At 54.3% G+C, this 14,403-nt stretch overlaps 2 protein-coding genes across 17 annotated transcripts in view; both read right to left on the minus strand.

Moving 5' to 3' along the window:
* Positions 1 to 404: 404 nt before the first annotated feature.
* On the minus strand, positions 405 to 3,153 carry FEZF1 (FEZ family zinc finger 1). Its single transcript, XM_074901679.1, has 5 exons — positions 2,462 to 3,153; positions 2,090 to 2,311; positions 1,784 to 1,918; positions 1,332 to 1,464; positions 405 to 718 (listed from the first exon to the last, which is right to left on the minus strand). Exons 1-5 carry the CDS (start codon positions 2,888 to 2,890, stop codon positions 405 to 407), a joined length of 1,233 nt encoding a protein of 410 aa, XP_074757780.1. The 5' UTR covers positions 2,891 to 3,153.
* A 9,728-nt stretch (positions 3,154 to 12,881) lies between these two features.
* Positions 12,882 to 14,403, minus strand: part of CADPS2 (calcium dependent secretion activator 2) — a 322,958-nt gene continuing 321,436 nt past the window's right edge. For all 16 annotated transcript variants that reach the window (XM_074903178.1, XM_074903177.1, XM_074903176.1 and 13 more), the window contains one exon: positions 12,882 to 13,836. In XM_074903178.1, the coding sequence (XP_074759279.1) occupies positions 13,666 to 13,836 (171 nt within the window). In that variant the 3' untranslated portion in view covers positions 12,882 to 13,665. The remainder of the gene's footprint in view (positions 13,837 to 14,403) is intronic.

A 14,403-nucleotide genomic window follows, 5' to 3' on the forward strand; every position in this document is an offset into this window, starting at 1 on the left:
GGCAGGGCAGGATCATCACAATGGAAATATATATATATATATATACATTGAAATAATTAAAGTGGTGCAGCGTTCCCCGCTCGGGTAATACAGATCCCAAATAAATAGAGCAGAAATTGGCTTGGCGCTTTTTCTTTTCTTTTTTTTTTTTTTTTTTTAAAACCATCTCTCCACCTGAGATGCAATGCCAACAAAAAATAGAGTCTTTAAAAAACACACATACAACCCCCCCACCCCCCCCCAAAAAAAAAAAAAAGAAAAAAAAAGGAAACAATCAGTCCCATAAACGTTAGTGGCAATGGAGAGCGTAATACACAAAACCGCTTAACAGGTGCATGCAAAGAGGCGGGCGGGCGGCCGGACCTGCGACCGGCGGAGCGGCGCTCCCGGCCGGCGGCCGCCCCTCACGGCTGGAGCGGCGGCGGCGGCGGGGGGCCCTGCAGCAGCGGCCCGGGCGGGGGCGGCTGGTCGGGCCCCCCCAGCTCGGCGGGGGTCCGGGGCAGTCCCAGGGCGCTGTCGTGCAGCTTGCGGACGTGCTTCTTGAGGTCAAAGTTCCTGCAGAAGCCTTTGCCGCAGGTGGGGCAGGTGAAGGGCTTCTTGTCGTTGTGGGTGTGCATGTGGAAGGTCAGGTTGTACACCTGGTGGAAAGCCTTGTTGCAGATATTGCACTTGAACTGCTTCTCCCCGCTGTGAGTCAGCTTGTGGTTTTTGTAATTGCCTGGGAACGAGACAAGAAGGGCGGAGGGACCTGGGGCTGAGAACTGGACGTTGCAAAGAGGAGGGACGGAAAAAAGTAAATCCCCAAACCCTCTCCCATCCCCAGAGCTCGGTTTTAGCCGAGAATGATCGGCGATCTCTTAGCAAACACCCACCTTCTCCCCATCGTCCCCGCGGCTGCTCCTTTGACGGACGAGGAGGGAATTAATCGAATAAACCAAAATCACGTCCATCGCAGAAAAAAAACGTCTGCGTTTAGCCCTCCCAGCAACACGGGGAGAAAAACTAAGCCAACTCCTGCACTCGGAGGGGAAAAAAGGCGGCGCAGCCGTTTGCCGAACTTGCGCGGGAAACTGCGCGTCGCCGTGCGCGGAAAACGGGCGCTGCCCGCGGATAGGTGCCCCCGCGCTCCCCCGAAAATGAGAGCCCTACCCCACTCCGTGGGCCGTGCCATAGGAGATGTGTCGAGGCTAGCAATACTTTAAATTAACGTAAGTCTCTAATAACAGAAATGAAAACAAAATCAACTCTCCCCTCCCTGTCGCAAATTGTCCCGACGCTTGACCTCGCCTAGGCCGGCCCCGGGCAAGGGAGAGGGCGCTGGAGACTGGTACCTTTCTGGTGAAATCCTTTGCCACAAAATTCACAAACAAAAGGTTTGTAGCCGGCGTGTATCCGCGTGTGCGTGTTGAGGGTCGAGCTCCGGTTAAAGGCTTTGCCGCACTGGTTGCACTTGTGTGGCTTTTCCTGGAGGGAAACAAGCGCCAAGTCACGACTTGTTGGTTGGTTTGCGGGGTGTGTGTGCTGGTTTGCGGGGTTTGTGTGCTGGTTTGCGGGGTTTGTGTGTCAGCTGACGGCTCGCCGCTCCAGTGCGGGGCACCCCCCGGTACCCCACCGCACTCGGAGCAAACGAAATCCCCCAGCGGCTCCGGCCCAGCCGCCCCCCGCTGCCTTGGAGCGGCCGGACGACGCCGGGATCCCCCAAAAGCGTGAGTGGAGGGGTGTTGGGGCGGCAGGGAGGGAGAGGGGGCGGGAAGGATGGAAGGAGTGAGGGATGGAGGCTCACCTGGGTGTGGATGATTTTGTGCCGGCAGAGCGTGCTCGCCTGTCTGAAGCCCTTCCCGCAAACTTTGCAAACAAAGGGTCTGGCTCCCGTGTGCACCGGCATATGGCGAGTTAAGTTATAATGTGCGTTAAATACCTTGAGAGTGAAATCAGACAAAAAACACCCTGCGATTAGAAGTCGAGAGCGCCGAGGGGAAGCCGTCCTTTAAAAATAAAGCAAGCAAGCGACCGACAACCCGGCGGACAGACGGACGGGGGTAGGAGGCCGGGGGAGCGGGGGGAAGGGGCGGGCTGCGGCTCTACTTGCCTTTCCACAAACTTCACACGTGAAAACTTTGGGCTTGCTGCTCGGTGAGCCGCGGCTGAACTCCGAGGTCTTGTAGGCGATTTTTTCCGAGAGGATCTGAGCGCTTTCTTTCATGTAGTGCTGCAGCTGAGCCTGCGATAAGTCCTTGAAGGCTACCCCCGCCGGGTACTTGTCCACGGCCGGCAGCACCAGCTTGTTCCGCTCCGCCAGGTAAGCCTTGGGCTGCGGGTGCAAGGGAGAGCTGAGGAAATAAGAAGCCACCGGGTGGATGTTGACACTGGAGGACGGGTGACAAGGGCTGTCGCCTCGGTTGAAATAGCACAGGGCTCCCATGGCGTGGAAGGAGGAGTGATTGACCACTCGGGGTCTTACCAGTTTGTACTGCTGCAAGGGCAGGGCATCGCGGGGGAAATCTCCTTTCAAGCTCAGGGCACAGTTCAAGAGATCGCCGCAGCTAAAGGAGGGCGAGGAAGAGGAGTCTACATGAGCCTTCCTGGGTTCCGCTCCGGCCACCGCAGCTTTGGGCAGGGGGTCGTACGCCACCGGGACAAAGGGGATCATGCAGGGGATGGAGGAGTTGAGGTGCAGCGGGTGCTTGGGGTCGCCTTTGGCCACGGAGCTGTGGTGGAGGAGCTGCGGGACGGGGATGGAGCGGGGCTCTGGCGTCCGCGCCATGATGCGCTCAATGGAGAAGGCGAGGGGCTTGGGCGTGCTGATCATGTTGCTCCTGGCAGACAGGCTTTCTCTGGCCGGAGGAGTCGCTAGGATTTTGGTCGCCGTGTGGTGGCCACTATTGTCCATGGCTGGATTGCATTTGTTCGCCCGGTTTGAGCCGCTTTGGTAGACGCCTCTCTCTCTCTTTTTTTTTTTTTTTTTTTTTTTTTTTCCTCCTTTTCTCCTCTCTCCTCTCTCTTTTTCACTCTCTCTGCCCCCTTTCTTGTCACTGATCTGCAAGGAGGGAGACCAGCATCGCCGCCGCCACCATCACCACAGCCTCCGCCGGCGGAACCAGCCTTCTCAGTCCAGTGGACCCATGCCAGCCCATCACAGTTTACTTTGGCGCACCAGTGACTCGGGACAATCGCTACTTATTTCTATCAATAGAAAGTGTTGTGTCAATAACGCAGCCAAGATCTCGCCAATCGTTAACTTCCAAGAGGAGAAGGTAAACTAGATAATTGCTCAATTCGTTTCCAACAGTCAACAGGAAAAGTTTTTTCCCCCCCAGTAAGAGGCTACTTGTCATTGGCGCCCGCGCCTCCCCCGCCCAGGGAGGGAGGTGTCTCTCCCTCCTTGCCTCTCTCCCCTCTGCTTCCCTCCCTCCCTCCCTCCCTCCCTCTCTCTCTCTCTCTCTCTTTTTTATTATTATTATTTGCAATCTGCTTAACCAGGCTTTAGAGGCCAAGCAAATCCGAGATCAATTTTCTTGTTTGGCTTTAAGTGACATCATCTAAAATCATTGTCCAAGTGCTAAATAGGGATGTGAAACCCAATTCAAGGGCGAGCGCCAGAGTATTTGTCAAACGAAGTGCTGCAGAAGAAGCGGCTGGAGGGGAAGCAGTTTGTTTCCTTGCCATTTTCCAGCCCGAGCTCTCTTTGTGCGCGGGGGAGTGTGTGTGTTTGTGTCTGAGGGAGGGAGGGAGATGGCTTGTTCTGCTCCTGGGACTGCTCCTGGTCTGCTCACTGCTTTAAAGAACAAGGTCAGGTGGCGGTGAGCTTTTGGAAAATACAGTGAACAAATGAGCGGGGAACTTGCGACAAGCAGACAGCGAGAGCAACGCGTGGGGATGAAGGAACCACACGGGCCAAACCCAAGGAGTGCTTGTGAGCAAAAGGGTGAATCAAAACCTAGGGCTGGGGAAAAGAAGGAAAAGGAGGTAGGAAGAGAGGGAGGACCTTTTAAATCTCAGGCACTTTTTAGAGAGAAAGTAACCTGCATATACACTAGGTATAGATTCTCTGTCCTTAAATAATACATACACAGCACAAATACCGAAAGTTCCGGATCAGCATAGATGCACGAAGAAATATAAAGTGCACACACTGCTTATAGGTATCTATGCACCTCAGCAGAGGTGCTCCCCGTGTGTTTAAGCGAAGCTTGCAGCCCTGCTCCTCACGGGTCGCTCCAGTGCCCCGGTGTTTGTACTTACAGCGAAGAGGGGGGTCGGGAAGAGGAGAGGGCAGCGGTGGGGAAGGGGTTTCTGTATTCACCCCCTGCCCCACCGCCCGGCAGTGCGGGGGCAGAGCAAGCTCCCGTTCCCCCCGCCGGCCTGGGGGTCACTCGGCTGGTGACCGAGCGGCCGCTGCCGAAATCCCCGGGAGCAGCCAAGGGTCCCTCTGTCCCCCCCCGCCCCGAGAGTGGGCGTCCGGCGGGGCACCGCGGGGCAGCGCCCGGCCGCTTCCCCCGGCGGAGGGGCCCACGGGGCGGCTTCCACTCCCGCGGCCCAGCACTGCCCTTCTCCGGGGCCGCGGGAGGGAGGACGGAGGTCTCGGGTTTGCTAGTGGGGAGAAGCGAGGCAGGGAAGCCCGGCCCCCGCTGCTCGGGTACAGCTGGGGAGCCTGCGAAAGGCTGAGTCTGCCCCCACCCCTCCGGCCCAGGACAACCCTGGGAGTTGCGGGGAAGCGAGAGCAGGGAGGAAGGGCTGAGGCCCCGGGGAGGGAGGGAAGGATGGAGGGAGGCATCCTTGCCCTCGGGGCTGTGACCGGGCCGATGCCGCCCTGGGCCACCGCGGCCCCGGTTGAGGAGGACAGGCAGCGGCTGTCGCACGACGGTACCTCCGCAGCCGGGAGCTGCCGTGCGAGCATCGGGGAACTGCGGGGGACAGAAGAAAATATGTCCCGCGGTCCCCGGCACAGGCGTCGGACAGCGGCCGGGGCGCGGGCATCCCTCGCTGCGGAGGATGCGCCCCGCACGCCCCGCGACCTGCGTGTCCACCCCATCCCCTCGGTGCCCCGGAGCGGGGCAGGCGGCAGGAGCCGGGGCTGACCCCAGGGCGTGCCTGGATGGACACGGCCATGCGGACAAGCGTGGGGCGGAGGAAGGACCCGAGCCAAGCCGTGCCGAGCCGTGCGGGGTCCCCGGCCGCGATGCTCCGCTCCTGCCTTCCCTCGGCAGGGGCGCAGCTGCCGCCGCCCCCCCGGCAGACGGGTCGCGGCGTTAAGACCGTCACCGCCGCCTCGGATCGGGTTGCCGCAGCCGCCCTCCTCCTCCTACCTGCTGCTTCCAGCACCGGCACCGCCAGTCCCGGTTCGGCCGGTGTCACTGACCCGCGGGGAGGGGTGTGGGGGGGTACCCGGGGGGGCCGGAGCCGTGTTCCCCCACCGCCGGGCGGGGCAGCTGCCCCGGGCTGCCCGCTTCGCCTGGGCGTCGTTGTCTGTCGCTTATTTTGTGTCTGCCAGAGGAGAGTTTCCTCCTTCAGAGCAATTTACGTTTAATTCAATCTAGGCAAATTTCCTCTTGATTGGTGCTGAAGAAGGGAATTATTGTTGAGTGGGTTTTAGAGGCTTCAAATCCCATATACTTAATATGTTAACAGCTTCCTCTTAACTGGTCTTTTTGGGATTGACTTTTTGACATGTGTTTGAAAGTAAAATATGTAGTGTCATTTGAGCAGGGTAAATATCCCAAAGCAGCAATTACAGCCTTGCCATTACAATTATACTGGCCTCCTCAATACTGAGATACACTTCTGGAGAAGCGGGAGCTTTATTATTCGTTACTTCTTTACGGATATGCCTCCCTTTCTTTTCGTACCGTACACGAAAATTTATGTTTGTCCTTCATTATTAAACAGCGATCTAAAGGCCTATTTTTTTTTAAAAAAAAAAAAAAAGAAAAAGAAAAAAATCTTTTTGAGAAGTCATTGTTTCGTCTTGGAGACGGAGCCTCGCTAGTGCTGGAGTTGCCCGCAATATAAATAGACTTACTAAAATCGATGTCGATATATTTTTTTAGTCCTGTCCCGAGTTTTGCCTCGCGCTCGGACCGCATCTTTTTAGCGATGTTACCTATCTGCCGAGCTGCAAATGTGCTGCAGTCGTGCTGGTGCAGGGAGTTTTTTTCCCGAGGCAGAGAGATTTACAGGCTCGGAGGGTGGCAAACCGTAACCTCTCGGCCGGCGGGGCCGCGCCAGCCGCCCGGGGCCGGGCCTCTCCCGGGCTGGCGGCACGTACCGGGTCCCGGCAGAGGCGGCCGGCGGGGGAAGGAGCGGGCCTGCCCGCCTCCCCGAGTTTCACACCGTCGGAGGAATTGAGGGCAAAAGTTTTGCCTCGAGTTGATTTCGTGTTCCGCCCGGGAAAGCTGCTATTCTCTTTTCCCCCGTAATCGGTTTTGTGCTTCATTCGCTCCTAAGCTATGTTCTTGATATTGCTCACTTGCATTATTATCATAACGTATCTCTACATGCGCCCGAAATCCGAGTCACCGGCGAATTCATCTCCTCGTCAGGATTACTCCAATCCGATCCCAGAGGCGATTAGAAGGAGGTAAAATACCGTCTAAAGCCTAATCTTTAATTTCTTCTTCCTTAATAAAATGAATAATTCCATTGCGTTTTTAAGTAAAAAATGAATTGAAAAGGATAATAACTCCGCTAACCTTCTGCTGTGTGTATTAATCTTTTCCTGGAAGTGTTTTGCCGCAGCCCTCCCGCTTCGCAGCTCGCCTCGGCTGGGGAGGGCAGACACCGACCAGCCGGGCTCCGGGGCCGTTTGTCCGGGCGAGCGTAACGCGGAGGGACCAGGGAGGGTGCGGAAATGCTTGCGGACGCGGCCCCGGCGGCCCCGACGGCGCCTCGTCAGAGCCCGATTACTGCCATTATTATTGTTGTAACAACTGCCATTAATAGTGCCGCCACCGCGGTTCGCTACAAAAGCTGGGCTTTGCTCTCACTAAATCCCGATCCGCGCCGTCCCCTCCCGAGCCGTCGGCTTCGGGAAGGGGCGATTTACCCCCGACTCGGGGCAAGAGCTCCCTCCTCCCCTCGGCCCGCCAGCCCGCAGACCCCGTCGCCGCGAAACGCGTTGCCCCGGCTTGTTAAAACTTGACGTTAGCCCCTGGCTGCTGGACTCGCTGTTCATTCTCTCTCAGGGCTTGTTGCTTACTGTCTTTTGAAGGGAAGTCAAATACAAACGGGGGAAAGAGTTGCAGCGGGGAGAGCAGACCCCGGGATTGCCAGGCTGGTGGGCCAGCTGCGGTCCCCCAATTGTCAGCCGGCGTTGGGGGGCATCCAGCGCCGCCGGCCTTTTCGGTGGGAACCTGCTGCGGCCGCTGCCGCCCGGCTGCCGGGGCGGGGGACGGGGGTCCCCGGGGCGGCGGGGCGAGGGCGGCAGCAGAGCACCGGGCAGAAGCCTCGGGTTCTGCTGCTTCAGGAGAGCGGGCAAAGGCTCTTGGGCTCTGCCAGGTTGTTTTGAATTGTCATACTTCGGCGTTTTCTCCATTGACATTTTCTCCGGGCGAAGAAAAAAAAAAAAAAAAAAAAGGAGATAGATAGATAGATAGATAGATAGATAGATATGTATGTGTATCTATACCTTTTGAGTCTATGTATAGTCTCTTCATACAGTCAGTGCGTGTCGGCATCCCTCTATATCAGTTCCACAGCAAGGAAAAGAATAAAGTAATAAAGTATTGCTATTTTTAACCGAATCCATCACAAAACAGTTGACACTGACCTGCCAAACATAAGTGTTCCCGGAGGTAAAACAAAGTTTGACAGTACAGTACGTCTCGTACAGACCCTCTAGACCGAAAACCAAACGGGTGCAAATTAAGCCTTTTCACGTATAAAGCCTTTAATCACATATAATCGAAATTACAAGTGACCCTCTAAAGCAGCGCTCCCGGCCCTCCCGTAATTCATGCAAGCGATTTGTCTAAGTGTGCCAGCTACGAACGTGAACTGCAGCAATCACGTCTAATCTAATCAGTCCGTCTGTGAGGGGACCCAGCGGTGTCATCAACTCCAAAGGGCCCTTGGTGGAAGTGGCTGGGAGAGGCCAGCGGCAGCTGGAGCCATGAATGACACTTTCTCATTTGTTCCTTTCCCAGTTCAACAAATGTTTAGCCCCGTTGCTGTTAAATGAACGCCTTGCGCTCTTTGGCTCGGGGAAGCTATTTATTTTTAAGATTCCTGAATAGGATCAGGAGCAATTAACTTATTTTTGTTTCTGTTTTCTCCCAGTGTATTGGGAGCTAACCTGGAGCAGAGCAAAGAGCTGGCCGGCTGCATGGGCGCCTGTGTGCTGCATTCCCGGCACCAGAGTGCGCCGGGCTCGCCCCGACAGCGGGGAGGAGGTGTCCGCCATCCACCGGACCGGGACAAAACCCCGCTCTCCTGCGGCCGGCTCCGTTTCGGTGTGCCGCTACCGGGAGGGAGAGAGAAGCCGAGTGAAAAGCAGGAAAATAAGGACAAAAGCAGGAGCCCTGCTCTGTCGGAGCCGCTGGTGGACGGCGCCCGGAGAGGGTTCCCCGCCGCCCCCGGCTGCTCGCCCAGCACCCTTACCCGGGCTCGGACACGGGGACAACTGAGCAGCCCTCGGGGGACACACACCCACGACACTATTCCCCCTAATGCAAAAAACCTTACATTTTGTTTGGATTTTTTTTGTTTGTGGGTGGTGGTGTGTTGGTTGGTTGGGGTATTTTTGTTTGTTTGTTTGTTTGTTTGAAGTCGCTATTAGAACACAACGGTCTGCGCCGGTGGGAGCCCGAGGCTGGCCGAGGTGTCTCTGCGGGTCCCACGGGGGTCCCAGTTTCCGTCCCTTTCGCACAGAACGAGTCCAGCTCCCCCTCTGCCAGCGGACTCTCCTGTTGCTGCCGTGCGGCTCTCGATGTCTGCGACGCGCCCGTTCGCTGTTAGACGTTTGATTCAAAACCCCCCCGGAAGATGCGTGACGGGTACTCTCTGTGCAGGAAAAGTCGCGAGCAGCCCGCCTCCCAGCCTCACACCCCTCCCCGGCACCCCGCGCTCACTCCACGGCCCCCGGGGACCCGCACTCGCCGCCCGCGCAGAGGGCCCCCCCCGCGCCCCGCGCCGAGGGTTTGGCGTCTCCCAGGAGAGCTCCGGCCCCACACAAGCCTGGAAACACGCGGGGCCTGGCCCGAGATCTCTCCGGGACCCCAGAAGCGCTGAGTGGGTGCCGTGTCCCCAGGGCTAAGGAGGGAGGTCCTCTCCTCTGGGCGCCGTTGGTGAGCGGCTCGTCCCCCTCGACACAGCGCCCCCCCAAAGCGGCGCCGGCTCTTGCGACGGGCGCTGCCCGCTCTCTGCTCGGGATCGGGTTTAAAGCGCGGGGTGGCTCTATAAGCGCGGGTCTCACGGGCGGGGAACCGCCGGTGCGGGCGCAAAGGGCACCAAGCGGGAGCCGTGCTGCTCCCACGGACGGGCCGGGCCGCGCCGCGGAGAGCCGCGGAGAGCCGCGGGGCCCGGGGCAGGCCCTCTTATCCTCGGCGGCGGTGGAGGGCTGAGCTCGGCTGGAGGTGGGGGACCCTGGGCCGCACACCCACCCTGCCGCCGCGGCCGTTCCCCCTGCCTTGCCTTGCCTTGCCCAGCGCCTCCTTGGCCAGGGGAGGGGGGAAGCGACAGCCGAGGGGAGTGAGCTCTCGGCCCCGGGCATCCCCCTGCCCCGACGGCGGGCGAGCTGGCAGGGGCAGCGCAGCTCTCCCGCCCCGGCCCCCAACATGGCGCGCAGCGCGGGGCGCGCACCCGGCCGTGGCTTTCCTTGGTTCGACAGCCCATTTTATGCCGCAAAGATGCAGGGGGGGAGAGTTAAACGAGGCCGCTCCTGCTCCCTTGCTCTGGGCTCCCTGCACTCCGCACCCGCTTAGGAAAAGCGGTGCAGGCGGCGGCTGGGGCAGCGCTCCCCGCGGAGGCCCCCGCGCAGCCCCGCGGAGCCCCGGACGGAGCGCTGGGAGAGCCCCTGGCTGCCTCGCACCAAGACGTACAGCGAGAGGTGATGCTCGCCTCCCCCCGACGGGCGCACACCTACGGGAGCGTGCTGAGGTTTTAAACACGCAAATTAAAATGTAAAGGCAGATCTTGCTTCCATGTCAGCGGGGTTTTGCCGCGGCTGCTGGCGGCAGCGGTGCCTGACTCCGAAGCTGTCACACAGATACTCACTGGCCTTCTCAAGCTTGGCGTTGGTTCACGGTTTCACAAATCTAGTTACTAAGAAAATATTAATAAGAAATGGAATGACCTTTGGAGTGCTGTAATTTCTGTACCTGCCTTCCTATGATATCTGCTGTGCTGCCTAATAATAACTTATCATGTACTTCATCTCTGAGTTAATTTCTCTGAAATCACAAACATAACTTCTTCATGGTTACATCATCTTTGTTTTTGTGTGGGTTTTTTTTGGTGTGTGTGTTTTTCTGTTGTTGTTTTTGTTTTTTGTTTGTTTGTTTTTTGTTTTTTTACTGTTTCCCTACTCGTCTTGATCTTATCAACAGATGTGTCTTGCAAGCAGTGTAGATTAAATTGCATAGTAAAGTGCTCGACATATGGGGCATACGTGTATCATGCTTCATGAAATTTGAGTAACTCAGACCCACTTCAAGCCATAAAAATTCACAGTTTTTTTTTTTTCTGTTTTGTTCTGTTGTTTTTTTTTTGTTTTTTTTTTTTTTTAAAGATTATGTCAGGACATAGAAAGTGTTGACTGGTCCCTAAGGGACAGGGAGGTTGGGGGACTCCCCAGGGCAGCACGGCAGGGGCCCACAAGCCAGGAGGGGTCCCACCCCCTCCAGTCAGGGAGCAGGGCAGGCCAGGGCAGGGGGGAGAGCAGGTGGCAACAGAGTCCAGATCATTGACATGGTTGTGATGATCAGGATGGTCTGAAGTCAATCCGTAAATCAGGGTCTGGATCAACAGGGCCCACAAGGAAGCACAGGCAGGGCTGTAGCTGAGCAAGAAACCAGCACGCCCACTTCACTGCTAGGGCAGAGACTGACAGCCCTGGACTGAGCTGAGGTGGAGTCTCTGGGTGGAGGCTGTGGATGGAGGTCCCAGGTGAGGCCAGTCAGGACTGTGCTGGCTTATGAGTCCTTCTGAGGCCGTGACAGGTGAAATTGATATAACCTACTCTGTAATTGTCCAAATCAGTCGGGAGATTTGTTAGTCTTACCAGGAAATCCTTCCCGGTGTAGGGGCAACTTGAGACAGAGGACAAGCCCACAGAGGAGGTTGGTATAAATCAGTATGTTTCCCACAGAGCTTTTTGGCTAGCAGGGCTGGGCAGAAGGATTACTGCCAGGTTGAGAGCTGGACCCATCACCTCCTGAGCTGTGCTGGCAATGGCCACTTCTGTCCTAGTGTTTCTAGTTCCCACTCCAGGCCCCCACACTGCTAGTGACTTGCTAGGGACAGTGTTAAGTTTTGATATTGCTTCCTACCCTCATGGCATCTCACAACCTTAAAAATCTCTGATGTTTTCTTTCTGGGAAAGCCCTACATGGAACTGGCATGCTCCTTCATTGGGAGGCCATCTTGGTGACACCTGCCTTCACCAGTTTGCAACTGACTACTCCACAGACACCTCTACAGGGTCTCAGGGAGGTAAAGATAGTGGGGAGAGGGCAAGCAGGGGGATGTTTGAAGAGACAAGCTCCCTCTGGGCCTGACTAGTACTGATCTCTTTGCTTCATTGGGTTTGGGAGCTGGGTGTTACATTGGGCAGCCTGGCTTCCTTGTACCCTGCTGCCTGCCACAGCCAAACTGGGACCGAGGCTGCGGCTCCTGGCCTGGTGAGATACCCCTTACTGTGTCCGGCTTTCAACCAGAGCCCCACCCGGCCCTTCAAACGCTGTCAGCTTCCATGCACTGGCATGACTACAACAAGAGATGAGACAGGTATATGAAATTCTTTCCTTGTTGTCAAAACCTAAACCAGCAAAACCATCTGGGAGCCTGAGAATGGTGGAAAATACTGTGGAGGCTCCCTGTGGTCCCTCCAGCCCAGCAGAGCTGGTAACACGAACGCAGTGTGATGGAGGGGACCGTGCTGTGTGCACCCTGCTTGCCCCTCTGGCTGCCCTGCCCCGCAGCAGCCACCTCCCACCCTGCTGCTCCCCAGAACGTGCATTGCACTGCAGCAGGATGCATCCCGGGGTGGGGGGTACCTGCACCCCTGCCCCCCGCCCCCAGTCTCCCCAGACACCTCTGGGCAAGCACTCAGTCAGGACACGAAGAGATGAGAATGGTCTCCCTCAGCAGCTCTTATTTCTTCCTTTTTGCTAAATTCACCTCAACTCACACGTAGATGAGGCTTGTTTGCTGCAGGAAAAAATTGCCACTTTGGGTTTCTCCCTAAACAGCTAGGAAGAAGCGTAACTTGCCCTTCCCTGCTTGGCGGAACCTCCAAGTGTGCTCAGAAACACTTTCCTTGCAGCTCTCATTCTCAGTGCTTGTGACAGACCCCCGAAGTCCTGCGGTCTGTTCTTGCCGGGAAACCAGGAATTAGTCATATTCCCACCAAAAAACACCCCCAAGCTGCATTTTTCATAAGTTGTGTGACTTCTGACTGAAGAAATTTTGAATTCTTTCCAGCTCATATCGAGGGAATAGAAAAACAGGCAGTAGGCACTGTCTGTTTGACTGCCAGTGAGGGGTTTTTGTTTGCTTTTTTTCTTTATAAAGGTATCACATCCTTGGATATTTGTTTGCTATATATTTGGTTTGAAGAGCAGATATATATTCACTATAAATCACTATATAACCCAAATATAACCTCTAAAACTCCCCTTGTTCTCATGAGGAATTATACAACAGTTCAAATGGTTTGAAATATTGAAAACATCTTTTAATTGTGGAATTCTATACAAACTTGAGTAGATACAGAAGTGGTCACGACAAAATGTGTTCTTATTGCCTGAAATTTTTCACAGAAATAGAAACATTAATGGCAAGCTTACTGACATCCAACATGATGAAATATCTTTAAACTTGCAAAATGAATAGACACAGCAGCACTCCTAAGTAGTTTGTATGTGTTTGACTGTTCTTGAAGTCCTACTACTTATATACCAACCCCAAAATACAAAGAACTGAGATTAAAATTTTTAATGCACACCACATAATAATGTAAAATTTAGCACAAAAAAAGGTAAACAAAGTGTAATCCTGAAAATACACTATTTTTTTAGCTAGGGCACTGACTTATTCCAAGAATTATTTTCTGTATAGTTGTGTTTTAAGTGAGGCACACATTTTGTTTTCTGCACAGGACATCGATATCGGATGGAGATACAAGAATGAATGGTAATGAACAAAAGGGAATGAAATGTAATCACAAGTGGAACTCAAACTCCATGCCAGTGTTCTTGCAGCCCTAAGCAAAGCTATACATTAAAATATGCTACAACCATTGTTCTCAAAAAGTCCTTGGCACTTTTCCTCTGATAATCTTACTTTCATTTTTTTTTTAAAAAATGGAGCAAATTACATTTCTGCACCTATGTCATAAGGCAAAACTCTAACTGCAACTACAAGGACAAGTTACCAAAAAACCCCCAATCCAAAGACAATCTCCACCCTCAGACCCTCACCCCCTAACTCCAAATGCTTCGTGAAATAATATCATCCTTCCTCCTCATCGCTGTCTTTCATAGTAATTCCCTGAAGTCCTCCAGCATCTGTGACTGAGACTGTGGCTTCCTCTACGGTCAGACGGCTGTGAACAGTATCATAGGTTTTACTGTTCAGCGTCCCCTCCAGCACACCTTGCAATCGGAAGTCTCGGTAGGTTTTCTGTGGCAAAAATAAAACATCCTGAATTGGAAACGAGCAAGTCTGATCAGTCTTCCACTATACACTGGCCATTTCTAGCATGCCAGTGGCTTCATGCCTCCTGCAGTCAGGGACCTGTCATCTAGAGTTTGGTAGATTTTGTGGTCTTAATTTTCTGGGCTACATGAGATTTCTGTAAACTCTAGAGTCCACAAGCCACACTTCGATGGTCATTCCTGTAAGAGTTTTGTACTACATTTCTGTAACTGTATGCAGATTTCATAGTAAATCCCATTTGTCTTATTCAATAACAAAGAATTTTTCTAACTGGATACTGAAATATGAATTTGGCTACAGGTAGTTCTGTCATTTCACAGAAAATGTGTCTGACTCTCCCCATAATATGATTGTATTTGCATTTATCTTTAAATTTATAGGCCAAATGTGGAAAAATAACATCAATTTTAGATTATGATCTATATTCTATAATGTGAACATTTCTCAGGTGACTGCTCCAGCCAATTATTTTACATTCTAAGTCATCCACATTTTGACTCAATTCTACATCTTTCTGTGGTTTGGTTATTT

The sequence above is a fragment of the Athene noctua genome, chromosome 3 (assembly GCF_965140245.1).
Source record: "Athene noctua chromosome 3, bAthNoc1.hap1.1, whole genome shotgun sequence".
Classification (NCBI taxonomy): domain Eukaryota; kingdom Metazoa; phylum Chordata; class Aves; order Strigiformes; family Strigidae; genus Athene; species Athene noctua.